Source organism: Fusarium verticillioides, chromosome 11, assembly GCF_000149555.1.
Source record: "Fusarium verticillioides 7600 chromosome 11, whole genome shotgun sequence".
Taxonomy (NCBI): domain Eukaryota; kingdom Fungi; phylum Ascomycota; class Sordariomycetes; order Hypocreales; family Nectriaceae; genus Fusarium; species Fusarium verticillioides.
The window spans coordinates 1,535,125-1,553,807 of record NC_031685.1 but is presented as its reverse complement, the minus strand read 5'-3'; the positions used below and the strand labels follow the sequence as shown (position 1 = coordinate 1,553,807).

At 48.8% G+C, this 18,683-nt stretch overlaps 8 protein-coding genes across 8 annotated transcripts; 5 read left to right on the top strand and 3 right to left on the bottom strand.

Moving 5' to 3' along the window:
• Positions 1-522: 522 nt before the first annotated feature.
• FVEG_10647 (hypothetical protein) lies at positions 523-2,030 on the top strand (the record flags this gene model as incomplete). Its single annotated transcript, XM_018899811.1, has 6 exons — positions 523-609; positions 663-833; positions 893-1,045; positions 1,096-1,176; positions 1,228-1,682; positions 1,724-2,030. 6 exons carry the CDS (start codon positions 523-525, stop codon positions 2,028-2,030), a joined length of 1,254 nt encoding a protein of 417 aa, XP_018757949.1.
• Positions 2,031-2,648: 618 nt separating this feature from the next.
• FVEG_10648 (hypothetical protein) lies at positions 2,649-4,470 on the top strand (the record flags this gene model as incomplete). The annotated part of the gene is made up of 3 exons (XM_018899812.1): positions 2,649-2,824; positions 2,879-3,776; positions 3,829-4,470. 3 exons carry the CDS (start codon positions 2,649-2,651, stop codon positions 4,468-4,470), a joined length of 1,716 nt encoding a protein of 571 aa, XP_018757950.1.
• A 753-nt stretch (positions 4,471-5,223) lies between these two features.
• On the top strand, positions 5,224-7,234 carry FVEG_10649 (hypothetical protein; the record flags this gene model as incomplete). Its single annotated transcript, XM_018899813.1, has 5 exons — positions 5,224-5,512; positions 5,562-5,727; positions 5,788-6,243; positions 6,290-6,443; positions 6,500-7,234. 5 exons carry the CDS (start codon positions 5,224-5,226, stop codon positions 7,232-7,234), a joined length of 1,800 nt encoding a protein of 599 aa, XP_018757951.1.
• A 611-nt stretch (positions 7,235-7,845) lies between these two features.
• On the bottom strand, positions 7,846-9,598 carry FVEG_10650 (hypothetical protein; the record flags this gene model as incomplete). The annotated part of the gene is made up of 4 exons (XM_018899814.1): positions 7,846-8,455; positions 8,506-8,950; positions 9,006-9,300; positions 9,497-9,598. The coding sequence occupies 4 exons, from the start codon at positions 9,596-9,598 to the stop codon at positions 7,846-7,848; spliced, it is 1,452 nt and encodes a 483-aa protein (XP_018757952.1).
• An 828-nt stretch (positions 9,599-10,426) lies between these two features.
• Positions 10,427-10,733, top strand: FVEG_10651 (hypothetical protein; the record flags this gene model as incomplete). Its single annotated transcript, XM_018899815.1, has 2 exons — positions 10,427-10,516; positions 10,581-10,733. 2 exons carry the CDS (start codon positions 10,427-10,429, stop codon positions 10,731-10,733), a joined length of 243 nt encoding a protein of 80 aa, XP_018757953.1.
• A 385-nt stretch (positions 10,734-11,118) lies between these two features.
• On the bottom strand, positions 11,119-11,933 carry FVEG_10652 (hypothetical protein; the record flags this gene model as incomplete). Its single annotated transcript, XM_018899816.1, has 4 exons — positions 11,119-11,286; positions 11,346-11,463; positions 11,519-11,760; positions 11,811-11,933. The coding sequence occupies 4 exons, from the start codon at positions 11,931-11,933 to the stop codon at positions 11,119-11,121; spliced, it is 651 nt and encodes a 216-aa protein (XP_018757954.1).
• A 528-nt stretch (positions 11,934-12,461) lies between these two features.
• FVEG_10653 (hypothetical protein) lies at positions 12,462-14,922 on the bottom strand (the record flags this gene model as incomplete). Its single annotated transcript, XM_018899817.1, has 4 exons — positions 12,462-13,297; positions 13,346-13,484; positions 13,540-13,809; positions 13,864-14,922. 4 exons carry the CDS (start codon positions 14,920-14,922, stop codon positions 12,462-12,464), a joined length of 2,304 nt encoding a protein of 767 aa, XP_018757955.1.
• Positions 14,923-16,361: 1,439 nt separating this feature from the next.
• On the top strand, positions 16,362-18,032 carry FVEG_10654 (hypothetical protein; the record flags this gene model as incomplete). The annotated part of the gene is made up of 6 exons (XM_018899818.1): positions 16,362-16,367; positions 16,428-16,575; positions 16,634-17,007; positions 17,060-17,679; positions 17,734-17,810; positions 17,863-18,032. 6 exons carry the CDS (start codon positions 16,362-16,364, stop codon positions 18,030-18,032), a joined length of 1,395 nt encoding a protein of 464 aa, XP_018757956.1.
• Positions 18,033-18,683: the final 651 nt, after the last annotated feature.

Below are 18,683 nucleotides of genomic sequence, written 5' to 3'. Positions count from 1 at the left end.
TACAGTATCCTGATTTTTAAACATGATCTCAATGTGGGGTTCGCGACGCAGCCCCAACGTTGCAATGGAGTTTCGTCCTTAACTCCGCTTTTACAGTCACGGAACTCGTCTTTCCGAGAGTCGACATGACCGTGTGGAGAGGGCCCGAGGATTCAAAGGGAGGATAGCTTCCCCGCGTTGTGGCGTCCAACGCGGGGAAGTTCCCATGCGTGGAGCCGAGATGGAGGAGTGACATGTCTGCTGTACGGGAGGATTTTGGGAGAATCGTTTCCGAGTTTACGAGGTGAAACTAAGCGATTGGTGCAAATTGTAATGGATGATGGCTTGAAAAATGATATTGACAATCGTGATGGGTGTCTAGCAGAGGGAAAGGAGTCGGCTACGGCTTAAGCGTCAGTTAGTTTAGTCTCAGAACGATTTCAGCTTATAACGATGGTTTTCCAGTAAGCCCAAAGGGGAGACGGAGCTGCCTTAGTCTAATGGTCTTTAAAAAAAAATCTTCTAGTTTTAACCAGTGTGAAAATGCCTCTCAAAGTTATAATTGCTGGTGCAGGCTTGGGTGGCCTGGGCGCCGCTATCGCCATGGCCCGCGCTGGCCATCATGTAGAGGTACGATTCTATGACCTGCTCTATAACGGCCCATTGGAAGCTGAAAGAAGTAGATTTTTGAACAATCAAGATTCCTTAACGAGATCGGTGCTGCAATTCACATTGCCCCCAACGCTACCAGGGTACTCAAGTCCTGGGACATCGACTTTACCGAGCTACAAGCCGTCTTATGCAACGCCATCAAGATCTACGATCATAAAGGGAAGCCCATACTCGTCACTGCGGTCAGTCGTTAAAAGGACTCTGTGTAGCTCTGTATACTAACGCTCTAACTATCGTGAAGAAACTCGAAGAACTTCAGAAAAGTATTGGCAACAAGGATGAATGGCTCTTGACTCACCGCGTTGACCTGCACAACACTCTTCGCAAGGCAGCCATGGAAAAGACATTCGCGGGAACAATAGAGATTCGCACTGCAAGCAAGGTGGTTCATGCGGTGTGTACATGCCTGGGACTATCTCGGCCAACTTGACTGACAATACGAAGGATGCAGAGAAAGGCGAAATTACTTTGGCGAGCGGAATCAAACACAGAGGTGATTTACTAATCGGAGCAGATGGTGTCCATGTGTGTTGAGCCTTCGCCCTGCCTATAGGAAACCTTACTGATCCTGTATAGTCCAAGGTCGTTTGCTCCGTCGCAGGAGGCCCGCCTGTGCGTGTCAGTACAAAACAAAACGTATTCCGGTTCCTGGTACCTATCGACAAGCTCATGGCGAACCCCATAACCGGGCCCTTTTTCGACAAGCTTGGTTTCGACTGTCAACACGTCTTCACCACTCGAGATCGCAGAATGGTGGTCTACCCATGCCGGAATGCCAAGTTGCTCAACATCGTCGCCATGCACCCAGCTGAAGATGCTGGTTTCGACTCAGAGTCTTCGTGGCTTGCAGGCGGGAAAATAGAGGATTTGCTTGAAGTCTACAGGGAATTTGGACCTGAGCTTATTGAGATGTGTAGGATTGGCGAGGACTTGAAACTGTGGAGTCTGGCTACGAGAGACCCCCCTACCCAGTTCTACAAGGGCAGAACTGTGCTGCTTGGCGACGCAGCGCATCCCATGCTCCCACGCAAGTCACCACAGCATTATCTCACTACTTCAAATTCGCTAACAGTATTATAGATCAAGGACAAGGCGGAGCGCAATCCTTTGAAGATGCCGCAGCTCTCGGGATCTTGTTCCCCGCCAACACGACCGTGGACGATGTACCTCGTCGACTGGAACTTTACAACAAGCTACGCTATCCACGATCTGTCACTGTGATGTTTATGTCAAAGATTAACGACGAGAGGCGAGGCGAGATGATGGATGATCTTCGCAAATTTGTCCCTGATGCGGAACTCCCTCCCAACATTTTCCCCTACCTGTGGAATAACTTTGTCCTTGACGATGCGAAAGAGGCTCTTGCGGCAGCAGCTTGAATCTAGTTAAGAATACTGTCTATAGTCTTAGTGAACGGATCCGCTGTAAATTGGGTTGTTAATGCTCTCCTCATCATTATGTGGTTTCTTGATTTGTGCATGTCATGATACAGGGTCTGGCGATGTTGATGGTCCATCCAACTGTTAAACACTTCAGCCCATGGTTAAATAGTATTGTGAGTGACAGTCACTACTGTATGTAGCTCGGACCCTCAATACGCAAGGATACGGATAATCTGATTACTGACGGTGGTATACTCTAGCGCGACTCAGAGTGATAGAATTACTCAACTCTCGGTTTTCATCACTGGATGAAAGGCCTAAAATCGATATCAGCAGACCATCTCCGCTTCGAATACATGGGCGGGAGCCTTCTGCTTACCAATGCCGAGTGGGCACCGGATCAGTGTGCCTTCGGACCCGACTCCACCGGGATCGCCATGACATGGATGGAAGCTTCGGTGGGGTGACTTATGGCACTGCAATTACTGAGGCTTTCAGTGTCTTTAAGCGTGACAATTTATATGCAGGAATGGAGTAAGTGCCAATATCAGTTTTCTCATAATCGGGGCTACGTAGTAACATTTGACAGCTTGGTAACAAACATCATCGATCACAATGACAGTCACTGCACAGCAACTCGATGAGACTTTGTCCTCGGCCAATTTGGCTAAGGACAAGTTTACACCCATTGATCATTCCAACATCCCGTTCGAGGAGGAAGAATGGCCTGTTATAATAATTGGCTCCAGCATGGTTGGAAAGACTCTTGGTCTTATTCTTGGGTATCATGGGTAAGATCAACTATTTGACTGCTTAAAGACTAGGAAGCTGACCCTGAGTCTCAGTATCAAGTCGGTCTCGTTTGATCGCCACTCCAAAGCCGGAGCTCACCCCCGGGCAGCAGGTCTCAATTTTCGCACCAGCGAAATCCTCCGGCAATTGGATTTGGAAGACTTCACTTTGGAGCAAAGTGGCAAAGAGTTCGATCTCAACGCCGGGATGCTCATCATTGAGAAACTTGTGGGTGGTAAAGTTATAAAGCACCTTCAAGAGCATGATCCTGAGCATGTGAAGAGCTTTACCCCCTCCAACTGGGTATGGATATCGCAAAGAATGTTCGAACCCATCTTGGGCCAGAATGCCGAGAAGTTCAACAGCGAGCAGCGCCATGGCCACCAGGTCCTTCTCTACGAGGAACAGGAGGATAATGTTATTGTCATCGTCAAGGATCTGAAAACTGGCAAGATCAAAAAGTACAAAACGCCATACGTCGTCGCATGCGACGGCAACCGAAGTCCTACCCGCCAGAATGAGGGTATCAGCTGGGATGGTCCAGGTATTCTTCGAAACAGTCTCGGAGTCAGCTTCAAGTCAGACTTGAGTCCTTTCATCGGCAAGAGAATGGTTCACGGAGTTGTTTACGTGGCAAACAAGGACATTGGAGGAGGCTTCCGACTGGAGAACGAGGGCAAGCAAGGCATCATCATGGTTAACAACGTCGGATCCAAGACCAGCTTCGAGCCCGGCACTGTCACAGCAGACGATGCCAAACAGTATTTCTACCAATTGTCTGGCTTGACTCCTGATCAGGTGGATCCTCAGATTGTATCCATGAACTACTGGACTATGGCGGCATACACTGCTGGACGCTTCGAGAGCAAGAGAGGTCGTGTTTTCCTCGCTGGAGACTCGGCCCATACTATGCCGCCAACCGGCGGCTTGGGCGGAAACACTGGGATAGCTGTGGGTTCTCCTGCCAGTTGGTGAAATGCGGTGCTAACATATGCCGTGATAGGATGCTCATAACCTCGCATGGAAGTTGGCGTACGTCTTGTCTGGGAAGGCCACGCATTCACTGCTTGCAACGTATAACATTGAGCGGCAACCGATTGATGAGTTTACCGTCACCCAGGCATACAATCGGTTCCAGAACAGAATCGCTATGCAACAGCCCCCAGCCTCGGAGGCCCCAGATGAGTCTATTGAGCTGGGGTTCAGATATCCTGTTGGAGGAGCATTTGTCCCAGAGGAGAAGTACTCACCCCCCAAGGAGCTCTACGATGATCCAGCTTTTCCATCAGCCGTTCCTGGATCTCGATTCCCTCATTCCTATCTCGAAGACGTAGTGTCACCCGGAAAGCCTATCTCAACGATTGACTTGGTAAAGAGAAACTTTCTTCTTGTCACAATAGATCCTGACTCCCCTTGGGCTACTGCTGCGAGTAAGGCTGCAATGGAGATCGATGTCTATACTTTGAACGCGACCTCAACCCCGTATAGAGACATAAAGGGGGACGTTAAGAGGAAATGCCGTTTGAATCCGGGTGAGGCGATTCTGGTACGACCAGATGGGTTCATTGCTTGGCGAGGCACGCGGCTTGATAATGGACATGAGCGGAAGTTGAAGGATGGACTGAATGCAGTTCTGAGAAAGTAAACAAACTGTAGTGGCACGGCTGGCATCAGTCATAGACTCAACCTCTTCTATCGCAGTCAGATCATAATAGACAATATTATTAGAAAAGTCGAAAAGCCTCCTCTACTTACTTCACGCTGGAAGTAGAGCCGTTCCATTATCTATCATAGAATAGCTTCCGATGCAATGGTTCACAATTAATTCAGTTCATCGTGTTCTTATGTCTCATGTGTATGTCACTTGTCTATTTTAGCCTCCGCTACTATATACACGACATAAGTCGGCGCCAGATGAACTAAATGAAGCTTTTTCATGACCCCATACCCTGACTGAAATGATCATCAAGGGATGCGCACTTAAGCTTCATGGGTTGCACCGTAATAAGGCGAAGCGCTGGGGTAGGATATAACTTCTAACAAGCACTGTAATTTCCATTTCGATCGGGACTTGATCATCCGCATCCATTTCGTTGATTCTGCCCTTTTCTCGGAGATGAAATTGGTGGCCGCATTGGCCAAAGTTGACTGCGCAGAGGGGATTGTGGTCCCGAGCCGGTCCTCCATATGGCACCCGCCGGCGGAATGGAATGGCCTAGCCTAGCGGCCCCACGGTCATGGATGCAACATGATCCAGTTTAACGGACTTAACAGAATAAACGCGATAGTGGTAGATCAGTTGCAATTCTATAAGTCAAGTAGCGATTCATACGATGAAGGCTGATACAACAGAATTATCATCCGAAAGACCACCATTGTATTACGCAACACCAGCATCATGTCGCTTAAGATCAATGGCTTCGATGTTGACGTAACCCCAGTCATTGCACCAGGGGCTAAGGAGGCAGGCCCTTATGACCCTCTAAATCCTTCAGTGACGGTCCTGTCCAAGGGCCACAAAAGGACACCGGCAAACAAGGCTTTCGAAGTCGACACAATCTTTGAGAAGGATATTGTTCTTCCCATGCGAGACGGCATCAAGCTGTACGCTGACGTCTTTCGACCGAAGACTGATGAAAAAGTTCCAGCTGTCCTCATCTGGAGTCCATACGGCAAGACTGGAAATGGTAAGGTCTCATACACGGACAAGGTTGCAATTTCTGATATCCTTGATAGGACCTCATGGTCTCGGCATGATTCCTGGCCGATTCGGTGTGGGTGAAGATCAGGTCAGCGGCTATGAGAAGTTCGAAGGGCTGGACCCTGCTGTCTGGCCAGCTAGGGGGTACGCTATCATTAACGTTGACCTGCGAGGGTCATGGGACTCCGAGGGAATTATTCCGTAAGTTATATTTATGCTTGAGCCCGATGCTGTGAAAGATCCACTAACGCGATCCATTAGCTGGGTAGGTAACCAAGATGGACAGGACGGATATGATGCCATCGAACACGTCGCCAAGCTTGAATGGTGCACAGGTAAGGTCGCCCTCGGCGGCAATAGTTGGCTCGCCATGGTTCAGTGGCAGATTGCTTCTCAGCAACCTCCTTCACTCGCGGCTATTGCACCGTGGGAAGCCAATGCGGACTTCTATCGCGACACGCTCGCCCGTGGTGGCGTACCATATCCTTACAGTGCCATGTGGAAGCTCCTACAAGATCTGATGGTTGGCCGCAATGCTGCTGAGGCCCCCATCTCGATGCTGGAGAAGTACCCCCTGTTCAATGATTACTGGGAGGACAAGAGCGTCAAGCTTGAGAAGATCCAGGTTCCTACCTACGTTCTGGCGAGCTTTTCAACGGCGCTTCATACTACTGGCTCTATTCGTGGGTATCATGATATCTCTTCCAAGGATAAATGGTGAGTTTCAATTTGGCCTTGGGAACCGAATACTGATGTTCGATAGGCTCCGGATTCATGCTAAGCAGGAATGGTCCGACTTATATCATCCTGACAGTGTTGATGATCTGAACAAGTTCTACGACTACTTCGTCAAAGGAGTCAAGAATGATTGGCCGAGCACCCAGAAGGTCAGAGGATCCTTAGTTGGCTTCAATCTGGTAAGTTAGCTTCCTGCCTTGGTACAAAACCAAGATCCATTTCTGACGCAAATCAGCCCAACATCAGCAATGTCCCCCTGGAATCATATCCTATCCCCAACACAAAGCACACAAAGCTCTACCTCGGTCCAGGCGAGAAGCTTGAAACAGCCTCGCCAAAGGATCCAAGCACCGTGTCGTATGATGCAGCGTACCTCTCCAAGCACCCGCTTGAAGGCGGCGAGGAGGTACTCTTTAGGTACAGGTTCACCAAGAAGACATGGCTTATTGGTTACTCATGGCTCAACATCAGTATCTCCAACGATGGCGATGATGAGATTGACGTGTTTGCTCAACTTGGCAAGCAGGACGCTTCAGGAACTCAGTTGGTCAACATGAACGTCCCTTTGAAGGACCTTATTCCTCCTGTTGAGAAGCATACAGACGCGGCGGACACCTGTTTCCTCAAGTACCTAGGCCCCACAGGCTCTCTACGAGGTAGTCATGCTGTGACAAAAGTGACACCTGAGCCTGGGAGGTTCACGGGTGACTGGCCTGAGTATACCAACACCAGTCGAAAACCTATCCCTGCTGGCACTGTTGCAAAGCTTGAGATTCCCATCTGGCCTACGGGTATTATTTTTGAGGAGGGAGAGTATTTGACTTTGAAGGTCTCGGGTCATTATATGAGTTTCATGGAGTTTGATTTCCTGTACGGGGCTGCTCATGCGAACAAGGGCCGTCATACCATCCATATTGGAGCCGACTCTGACAGTCATCTAGTGGTTCCTCTACTGGACCCTCTGGCTTAGATCTCGTTAGGCGGGGAAATTCATAGTGTATTCCGTATTCTTCAACATGAAATCGATATCTGATGCTCTATATTCGTCTCTTTCTTCATAAAACAGAACCAAAGAACACTGAGGCGTTTTGCATTGCTATATCCCCTGATTCTGTCACTGCTCACAGGACCTCTGTTCGCTTTCTCCTGCCAACGCGACTACAAGCGGCAAGGAGATAATAGTTCTTACTGCACGAAGTCGCAAATCGTGGGAGGCTCACGCTTCTTAGCAATACTGAAACGTCTACAAAATGATGAGAGACAACGCGTTATTGGGCAAGACAAAAAATATGCGCGCTTGCACGAGAATTTCTGATGAGACGCGCAGTAAGTTTGCAGTTGTGTCCTTAGGATCTCTAGCAGGAGGCGCAGAGAGTGAAGCTGGGCTTTACTTACAGCGTAATCCACTCTCGAAGCCGAATCAAGCTCAGATAATGACATAATGTATTTAAATCACATATTCAAGAAGGCAATTGCAAAATTGAAGATAATAGACATCCAAACCTAAGCTATGGATTATCTGAGAGCTCAGGCCGTGTTCAGAAGGACTATTACATCAGGCATCAGGTCTAGTCCCCCATACTACAGAAATCTCTTGGCGCCATAGTGCTGGTGGACATAGGCGGCCTTGACCCGAATCCACGGCCCGAATACAAGAAGAACGATGGTAAAGCCGGCTAGCAAAGCCCACTGGATGATTGCCATCTGCAGAAACATCTTCTCCACACCGACTCTGGCAAGCCAGTTGGAAGCCGTCTTTGTCAGCCCGAAGGGAATGATATGGGTGACAGCATTCATCAGAGCGGTGACCTCGGCCGCATCGTAAGGATAGCTATCGATACCGTAGGATAGGACAGAGGTGGGAATGAGCATGAGGCTTGCGGCTTGCATCGCATAGCCAACAGCTGGCCCAACATAAGAACCCTTTGTGTATGTGTACCCAAATAGCAATAGGCCAGATGAAGAGAACAAGAAAGGCACCGCCAGAGTAACGAGTCTGTATTCAGGCATATGCTTGCCCTTTCGGCGGCCGATTAATGAGGAGACAGTATCGGTCAAGGGTCCCGCGATGGGAAAGGCAATGGCCACACCTACTAAACTCGTGCAAGCCCAGTTTCCAAGTTCAGCGGGTCCCCAGAGGAAAGGAGGCATGGCGAACAGCTGGTTTGATATGACTGAGATAGTGGCAACCCTATAAAAAGTCAGGAATAGATTCTATGGTAGAAAGGCTGTCAGACTCACCAAGCTAGCACAATTCCCCACATACCGGCAGAGAGAATCACAATGGGATCAAACATGAACTCGATCTGCAGCAAGAACGAAAGAAACCATTGCCTCAAACCCCCGCCTCGCACGTGGGGGTGTCTCAAGTAGAAAGAGTTCTGCTTCCACGTAGTAAGCCAGCTCTGGGTGCGACCAAGGCCAGTGGTCTGGTCAAGGATATCGGCATCGACATCAGCACTAGTAGCGCCCGCCTCAATCTCGACATTGAAAGCAGTCTCTGGGCAGAAGAATGCCAGAGTAAGGAAGTTGAAGCCACTAAGAATTGCGAGGAGGATGAAGAACCAACTCCATCCTTTGGCTTCGATCAGGTGCCCGGCGATAAGAGGTCCGCCCTGAGCTCCGATGCAGAGACTCGCAGCATATAGACCCATTGCCTTAGAGTAGTTCTTCTCTAAGAATATTTCTGTGATAGGAGGCGTCAGATGATGTTTGGGCTGAGACCAGGGGCGTTTTCTTACCTCCTACGACAGCGGGACCAACAGCTTGGACTGCACCAGCACCAAAGGCGCCAAGGATTCGACCGCCGAGCAGGCTGTTCATTGAACCTGCTTGTGAGCACCAGATGCATCCAGCCATGAACATTATTTGTGATGCTAGCAGGACAGGTCTTTTGCCAATTACCACGGCTGTCGGGATCCATATGAAAGAGCCAAGACCGATACAGAGCACGGAGTACGCAACAATGTCGCCCGCTTTGTCGTAGTTGCTATGGAAGTCGTAGACGAGAGCCGTCAAACCAGCAGAGATACCGGCCTGTATGAGCGCAGTCGTCAGTTCAGAGAGATCTGGATGGTTGATACTGGAGGTAGTACCGAATAGAAGTTACCACAAAAGACCATGAAGCAAAGATTTGCCAGGACCATCAGTTTGAGACTCCGATTCCATGTCTATAGGCGACGATTATTACTTTTGTGATGATTAAGTTAAGGGAGTAAAAAGGGCAACTCACTTTGGGATGGTCTCGTAGCTCTTGAGCTGTTGGAGTGCTCGGGGCTTGGCTGGTATTCTCAACCCTCGAGACCTCTGCTTTTTCTGTACTTGCGAAATCCATGCTTATTCTGTTGGTATTTAATCTATGCAACTGATCTTGGCGAGCTTGCCAGCAGGTAAAGGGAGACGTATTATTATAAATAGTTTCGTGGTTGCAGAGAACTCGCGCGCGGGTACCACTTCGGTTACCCCACGCGAGTCTATCGAAAGGACGTGATTTGAGGCTTCGCTGAATCAGCCTGCGCAGTTTTTGAACCTGTGTACTAATTCCAAGCCATCTACATGTTCAGTAACAGGGTCTCTACCGTAAGTGCTTCCCAACCAACCATGGCGCAGGTTCATTGCAGGCATCGTGCACGTCCAGACTAGCATTTTCCTATTAAGTCTACACTTACAGTACCTACATTACATCGAGAAGAGTAAACAGTTTTACATTTCTACAGTTCTCAGTCAATACTGATCTTCCAGCTTTTGACACCTACATGTCATAAGATCAGGCGGTCTTTGTTGCAGGGGTTAATCTGGGGTACGCTTTAGCGCAGAACGATTTCCCCACGATCTGTCGGCTCCACGTTGGAGGAGACATCACATTGCGGGGGAAAGGTGAAATCGGAATTCCATCCATCTTTCCGAGCATGGTTCATGCCCTCTTTATAATCACCTGCTCACAGAAGAACTTACCGCCCGATTACTCGGAAATCGTTGCATCGAGGCACCCGCGTATCTTTTTCACACATCGCCACCTCCAAGATGGGTATCAACCGTGTCGTCCAGTTTCAGTTCAAGGCCGATACCAGCAGCGATGCCATAGAGAAGGCTAGCATCCCAATGTTCATCCTCAAAACGTAACCGCTAACCCTGTCTTTAGGTGTCCGCCAAGATACAGGAGATGAAGGACAAGTGCTTGCATCCTGACTCTAAAAAGCCTTACATCCAGTCTATCCAAGGTGGCGCTGATAGTGCCCCAGAGGGCCTCCAGGTGAGTTTGACCAGCAGTTTCCCTCCTCGCGTCCCATTTGGATCAACATCACTGATTACAATAGCAAGGTATCACTCATGCATTCGTCATCCAATTCGACAACCCGGAGGACAGGGACTATTACGCACTCAAAGACCCCGCCCACCTCGCTGTCGTGGCAGAGCTGGGCCCTTTGGTAGAGAAGGTTCAGATTATCGACCTGCCGAGGAATGACTGATCCAAGGGGCAGTCAGGAGTTCCGTCTCTGTAGTGATGATATTTTGTGGCATCTATTGCGAAGGAAGAAACGGTTCAAGTCTATGTTATTGCAGATATAATATATTACCGTTACCTATCAAGATCATTTCTTCGCAGGAATTCTACATGGTCATGGCCTCGATGGAAAGTCTCTATAGCTTAGCAATGCAGAATCCTCCCAGTCAAGTATCGGCAAGACATTCAGCAGAGACGTTCTTAGTGGTATTTGCCAATGTTATGGTTCTGATGTCGAGTCCAGCATCCTTTAACTACTTCATTTTGTTGATCTAATCGTCTTTAATCTCCATAAAGATATTATCTATCCGTATTCTACAGTTGGAACAATAGAAATATATCAAGTCCAGCTAATGCTGAGCGGCGTTGGCTGAAACAGCCTTCGATGCCTTTCGCTGGCTTATGCGATCAGCCCACTCTGCCACATTCTTCCTCGAGTCGATAAACTCTCCAAGATGTAATCGATTCCGGAGAAACCCTAACCAGGGGACGTGAAAGAGGTCAACGAGACTGTAATTCTACATGAATGAGTTAATATTTGGCAAACCGCTTTATACGCTCTCCAGAGGTCACATACATTTCCAGTCAGATACTCTTGGTTCCGCAGTTGTTTCTCATACAGGTCAAGCGTGGTGCTCAGCAACTTCTTTTGCTGGTCAACTATTGCTTGGTCGGTGTCTCCGAGGTTAAACATTCTAATTAGTCATAGGTCAGCCCACGCGAAAAGTCTTTATTCTTTAATTATCTTACTTCTTAAAAATGAGCTCAAATCCTAGGGTAGAAACTGCAGGCTCAAAGTAAGTGTACTCCACGCTTGCGGCTTGCTCGAAAGCTGCCAATGCCCCTGGATCATCGCTAGGCGGAGCAAGATGGGACTTATGCTTCACGGCCAGGTACCTAGCAATGGCTCTAGACTCAAAGATCTCGATCCCATCGTCTTGGAACACTGGGACCTTGGCGAACGGATGATGGTCTCTGACGTATTCCGGGTCCTGTGATTTTGTAAGCTCTTGGCCTCACCGCTGCCTATGCCTTCACTGACGTGGTGCTGTCCCTTGGAGAGATCAACTACTTTCAAGTCATAGTCGATACCTAGCTCTTCCAACGTGAGTAGGACTCGCTGGGTGCGAGTCGATGCAGCTGTTCCGAGAACGGTTGGGGTCATCTTGGAAGAGGCTTATGAGAGGTATGTTTGCAGCGAGGTGATTGACTAAGGAAAATCTAAACTCAACAAGGCTTGAATATGAGCAGTATATGAGCTATTAAATGTCGATGTAGATCATATCAACCCTGGTCGGAACTACGGAATGGAACAAGTACGATGTTAATCAGCGTGGAGCCGATGGGGCCGAAAGGACAGGCATCTCACGAGGCACGTGTCAAGATGTCTTTTAGATTAATATTGTCTATACCTCTGCTGAATGAAAGACGATTTCCCTACAATTGGTCCCAATTGGGAATCCTTAGAGTATGTGGCAGTCCCAAACCCGTAGAACAGTCGCACCCGATCCGACACTGCACACTGGCGCGTCGCAACTCAGGTCGTTGAGACAGATATCCTTTGTGATTCTCTTCCCCATTCACCGCTATAACGTGCTTCAATCAACCTCAAGAACTATTAGAATACATGGAGATATTCCTCAACGCTCGTAATAAGCTATAAACTATGTGAACTTTTCGGGACACCCTGGAATCAGCCATGGTTCGTATTGGAGGTCTCGCTAGCTCGCAGCCGCACCAAGATCTGAGCATACGCATTACAAATTCCCCAGCCCTTCAGTGACCTCATAAGTACCACCGCATCGTCCAACAACTTAGTTCTGCCCTCTGCGCAAAGCAGATTGCCGATGCCCGGCAACTTGACTCGGCTCCACCCCATCTCGATCCACGAGTTAGTCTCCATTTGGTCCAGGGGCTTCGGGCCAAGCACCACAGCTGGAGCCGCACGCGAGAACAAAAACCCGTCACGGTGCCGTTCAGTAAGTGCTGAGTAAAGCCAGAGAACCAATAAGGCGTGAAGAAGCGACACCGGTGTACCGAAGTGCGATGACCGGCTTGATCGCACTACTTGGAGGATACGTGCGGCGTAGAAGCATCCGAGCCTTCCTTGCCCGGAAGCTCCTCTCCAGCGATCGCTAATCGCTTCCCAGTCTTTTCTGTCGAGCTTGCCATATATACATCGAATAATCGTCGGAAGGAGGCTCTGCACTGGCGTATGGTGCGTCATCAAAGCAGTCAGCGCCATGATCTTGTGTGTTGTCGAGGCCTTAGCTTCATCAATCGATTGCTCCATCTGGTCGGCCTCGATCAGATTCAGAAGGTCAGTCAGCACATTCGACGCGAGGAGTTTGTCGTGATACGAAAAGCCCGGGGTCCCAGGCTGGTCAGCGCTCCTGTCCTTTATAACGTTGGTGAGATGCTGCAGCATAACCTGTTTGCCCAAAGTGTTGGTTTTGGACCATACTTGTCGCCAACTGTCTTCCGATATGACGCGCTCCATCGTGGGAAGTCCACCAGACCCAGAGTTTTCTTTTCACGTCAGTACAGATCATCAGAATCTTATGGATTGGAACTTACCAACTGCAGGAAAGTTGGCCCAGCACTGGGCAGTCGATGCGCCCCAACGGTCATCTGGCTGAGGAAGGGATATCTGCAGCTCTGACAATCTCATAAGGCTCGTAAGGTCAAAGTGCGAGCTGAATGCAGAGTCCAAGAGCTAGAAAGGTTAATACTCAGCAAACGTTCACGAAACATCACGGAGATCAACTCACCCAGATGGCAAAGCCGGCTCGTCGCCGCTCCTCATCCAGCAACCAGATTTGCCATTTCTGAGCGTGCGGCAACTGAAGCTGAGCAAACTTGTCAACGGGGAACATGTTTGTAAAGAGGCGTTTTCGTCGTCCAAGAGTCACGGGTAAAGCTTGCAGGAATTCGCCGATCTCCAGAGATCTCCTTTCACCGCCATACAGCAGGCCGATGTGGTTCAGTAAGATAGTTTGTGACATCCAAAGCTCTCTTCCGTTCGAGTTTTGACGCTCACACTGTTTCTCAATCAGACTCGGATCCAAACTCCTGCTCCCGCTACAGTTTCTTACCATAGTCGAGCATTGTCGTCGAATAGTCTCATGCATTGCCCTTGAGCACGCTTGCGCATCTTTGATGCTGGAAAAGTGAGCCCCGATGGCTGCTACCGTAAAGATAAGTAACCAATGTCGTTTAGATGAGGAGAGGGTCGACTTGTGTAGAATAGGCATAACAGGGTGAAAGTACTCAAAGTACAGCTGAACCCAAGCATTCAGCACTGGAGTTGGCGGAATAGCCAAGTTCCTAAAATGCGGGAAATTGCAACCTTTCTGGATCTCTGCTGCTGCTTCGGCTACATTCCTGGCTACTTCCTCGGAGATATCATCCACATGGGCCAAATTCTCATGATCGACGTCCTCAGCCGTTAAATGCGACAGGTCTGGAAAATTGAGTTGCGCGTCCAGCTCAATTGACACAGCAACATATTCTCTGGGCTCAACCGCATCCCTATCGATAGCGGGGGAGTGACTGCGGCTATATAGTTCTGCCACAGCTGATTGATCGACCAGAGATGAGGCTGGTGTAAGTTGTGAGACGATGGGTTGCTGGAGGGCTTTGAAGCCTGCATGGTCGAACCAGAGTTCGTTTATGACGTCGAGGGATGAATCGTTTTGGAGAAAGAGGGGCGCAAATGATTGATCGGCGCCGTAGTTAAGCCATCCATTAGTATTGAAGCCATCACCAAATAATACTGAGGGGAGTGGTGCCGGCATTATATCTGCAGAGTTAAAGTTTGCCAATATGTCGTCTGCATCAAAAAGCATGTCAGTGGGGCCATGTTGATGGTTTTCATATTCGATAGATGAGCTATGCTGAGCTTCAAGCTGGGGATCGACAGCTTGGACGTTGGTATTGAGGTCATTAGGCATGAATGGATCTTGAGCCGGTGAAATGTAGTGTTGGGCATGGTTGGTCTCATCGGAGCGCTTATCTTGCACGGTCGCAGGCGGTGAGAGCGGTGCATTCGTGCGATTCACATTGACATTGATGCTTTCCACCACCTGAGCAATAACGGGAGCCTTTTCTCTATTCCGTTTACTAGCTGGTCTGTCAGAGCTCGTCTCGGACATCTTTCGCTTCGCATGAGGCTCGTAGTAGCAGTCATTGTCTTGTTGCCGACATCTTTGGCATGGATGCTCGCCGTCGCATCTCACCTTAGATGCGCTGCATGGTTTGCAAGCTTGCGATACTCGACGACGATCATTTGGACGATCGCGGCTGTCTTGACGGTCCGTAGGCACATGTAGGGTTGTATGGTGACGAGCAAGAGAGTCGCTGCAGCGGTCAGCGCTGGTGCATCTCACAGACGGTACAGGTATGTAGGTGGTAACCAGGTCGGCAGGGCTTACTTACACGCGACCAAAGCTTTGTCCACATTCCGAGCATGTGAAAGGTTTCTCTTTCGTATGGGTGCGCAGGTGTCGTTGGTAGTGTTCTTTGCGCTGAAATGGGAGGTTGCACGTCTCGCATGAGAATTCTGGCTGGGAGCTGGGCGGGCTCATGATAATGTTTGCTCTCAAGTTGACAGAAGATTACGTTGCTCGAAGTCTACGAACACGGCTATAAACAAAGCCGCTCAAGTGTGAAGCATGAGAAATGACCGTGGCAAGGACATCGAACCTTGGGGGGGAAAAGGCTGGACTCCATTCGACGATCTTTTACCCCAGATTAGATCACCTGTAGGATCCACTTCTTACCCCGGAATTTAGCGCGTTCGACTTCAGACGAGTAATTCGGAAATCGGAAGTCTTCCCGATGGTCTCCTTGATGATAAAACTCCAAGCGATCTCTCAACTTGGTCTAGTGTGATGAGTGGCTTCGAATCTGGCGCGGAGGTTTGGCTCAGATCACTATTACTAAGCGGCATGGGATCTAAGCACAGTCCGTCCAACTAAAGATACCCTGAAGCACGCAAATATCAATGCTATTATACTATAAATCCGTTGTCTTAGAGCTGGTTGAAGCCTCTTTAAGTCAGTGACGGGAACATCATCAATATCATAGTAACAAAAGGTGTTCCCGATCTACTTAATGAGTGGTTCTTAAACTAAATGCTAATGTTAATAAGCCAAACAATGAAGTTTAAAGAATCAGGTTGGCAATGATAGCTGAGCTCAAATGGACATTTTCAGAGCCTCATGTAAACATTATATAGTAAAACTCTGAACCATAAAGACCGACGGGCTTAAACAATTTGAATCCTCATCAGAAACTTGAGCGGCTGTTACCCCACAAGAAGCCGAATTCTGATAGTTTCCGAGTGGTGGATCCCGATGATTGAGTAAAATCCTCCCTGAGCCTGGGCAGACAGTAGATTTAAAAGGCCAAACAGTCAGTTACGGTTGCTTAGATCCTCTGCTGTAAGATACCGACCGTGGTTCATAAAACGCCTTAACTTGCACATATTGCGTCTCGCGCGCGCTAACATTGCTTTAGACTGGACATATGATGTTGTCACAGTCACTGGCCGGCTATTGTCTTGCTGCGTGCACAGCTTTGATCATCTATTATGTGGGTGCAATTAGACAAACTCAATTGTTTCTTGTATCTGATTCATTGTGCTGACCCTTAACAGGCTGTCGTGAAAGTGAAAACTGCTTTATATGGTCCACTATCCAAAATCCCTGGGCCTGCTGTTGGACGGTGGACGAACCTCGTCGTCAAATATCACACCCTGTCTGGTCGGCGCATGCAGTACATAGATTCTCTCTTTTCTCAATATGGTGAGGAACGCCTCCAATGATCATATATCTGCCGTTCGCTAACATAAAACTTGTCAAGGCCCTGTTGTCCGGATCAGCCCAACAGACATTGGGATCAACGATCCGGATGCTGTCAAAGTCATACAAAAGGTATCCGGCGGCTTTAAAAAGTCTGCTTGGTACGACAAGACCGGCCCAGGTATGCTTGGAATGAGGGATCGCGAAAAGCACGCTCGCCGTCGCCGGTTACTTGCGCACCCCTTGAGCAACTCCTCTCTGCCTGCTTTTGAGCCCTTGATCCGTGCCAAAGTAGACTTAGCGATGAGTCAGATGGAGAAGGAGTATCGAAGCTTGGGATACACTGACTGCCATAAGTGGTTCAGCTTCATGGCGACGGATATCATAGGTGATTTGACATTCGGTAGTTCATTCCGAATGCTTGAGCAAGGCAGAGTATGTCCAAAACCTTTCCGATACTTTCTCCTTACTGATATATGTCATCCAGCGCAGCCAATATGTCGAAGACCTTCAGGCCGTGATGCCAACAGTCAACAAAAGGATCGAGCTCTCTCCATTCTTCGACCTTATGTTCCTGCTTCCACTGCCCCAAATCAAGAAATTCTCAGAGAGGTTTCAACGCATTCTCAAATATGGGGAAGAATCGATCCGTCGTCTACAACTAGCTCAGCTAACAGGCTCGCTTAATACCCCGATATTCTTCGACAAGATCATGAATCCCAAGAACAAAGAGAATGCCTTGACAGAACTTGAAATGCAGCAAGAGGCAGCGGAACTCATGATCACTGGAACAGATACTACTTCGAACACACTGACGTATCTCGTCTGGTCGGTTCTTCAGAGTCCCGGAATACGGGCACGACTGGAGGAGGAAGTATCAGTGCTCTCTGCAGACTTTAAAGATGCTGACCTGGTGAAACTACCATACCTGAACGCAGTGGTAAAGGAATCTTTGAGATTGTACGGAGCGGCATCTGGGGCGCACCAGAGGGATGTTCCAGAGGGCGGCTGGGAAGCTTGTGGCTACATGATCCCTGACACCGCGACCGTTTTCACTCAAGCATTCTCTTTACACCGACTACCCGAAGTGTTTCCAGACCCGCACAGGTAAAAGCTAAACTCAAGACTGCCAAAAGGAAGATCGCTAACCTGGTCGTCAAGGTTTGACCCAGATCGCTGGCTTAGGCCAACGGCTGAAATGCAAGATGCATACATTCCATTTGGGGGAGGACCGCGAAGTAAGATAACTTGCAGTCGAGTTTGACCTATCGTGCTTCTAACATGGAATAGTCTGTATTGGAATTCACATCGCTTACATGGAGCTTCGCGTCACTGCAGCGGTTTTCTTTCTCAAGTTTCGGGATGCTCAAGTTCATGCATCGATGACCGACGATGACATGGAGTTGGAAAACTACACATTGATTGCTCCAAAGTCTCACAAGTGTCTCATTACGCTGTGATGACTTACTCTGACCGTGGCCAGGATAGGGTGGAGAATCCCTGTGGGGTTTTAGTAATACTTAAATAGCAGAAGATAGTGAGAAATACGATAACTGCTGAATGGTTTCCATTTGCATTATTTGACTTATTCTCGTTACTGCACCATGTAAGACTGTTTTAGTTGCAGGGAGACTGTAATTTGGTTGAACAGCCAAAGCTTTCGAGGAGGCTGAGCCTGGCTAGTTTGCCTCACGCTGATGTCCTTCGTCCCCGCATTTGTGGGACGTAGCTGGTTTCCCTCTCTCCCTCTGACCCTAGTTGCTTCAAGAGACTCATCTCTCATATCACAGTATTGCTTTGTCATATACTGGAGTCAATCAACAGTCCTATCACCGGTCTAAAAGTCTTTGACCACTTACAAGTGCATCACAGCTACTCTTACCCCCCAAACACTGTATGCATCTTCTGAATGACGTACACAGTTGGCCACGCTAACGGACATAGGTGCAATGAAGTGTGATCTACCAGAAGACGTGCAACATTACCTTGGCGAACTAGTAAAGCGTCTCACCGATCATCTGAAAGACCAACTCGTTGGCGTGTACCTCTTCGGCTCAGCTAGCTATGACGCCTATTAAACTGGCCTCAGCGACCTCGACGTGCAGGCGATC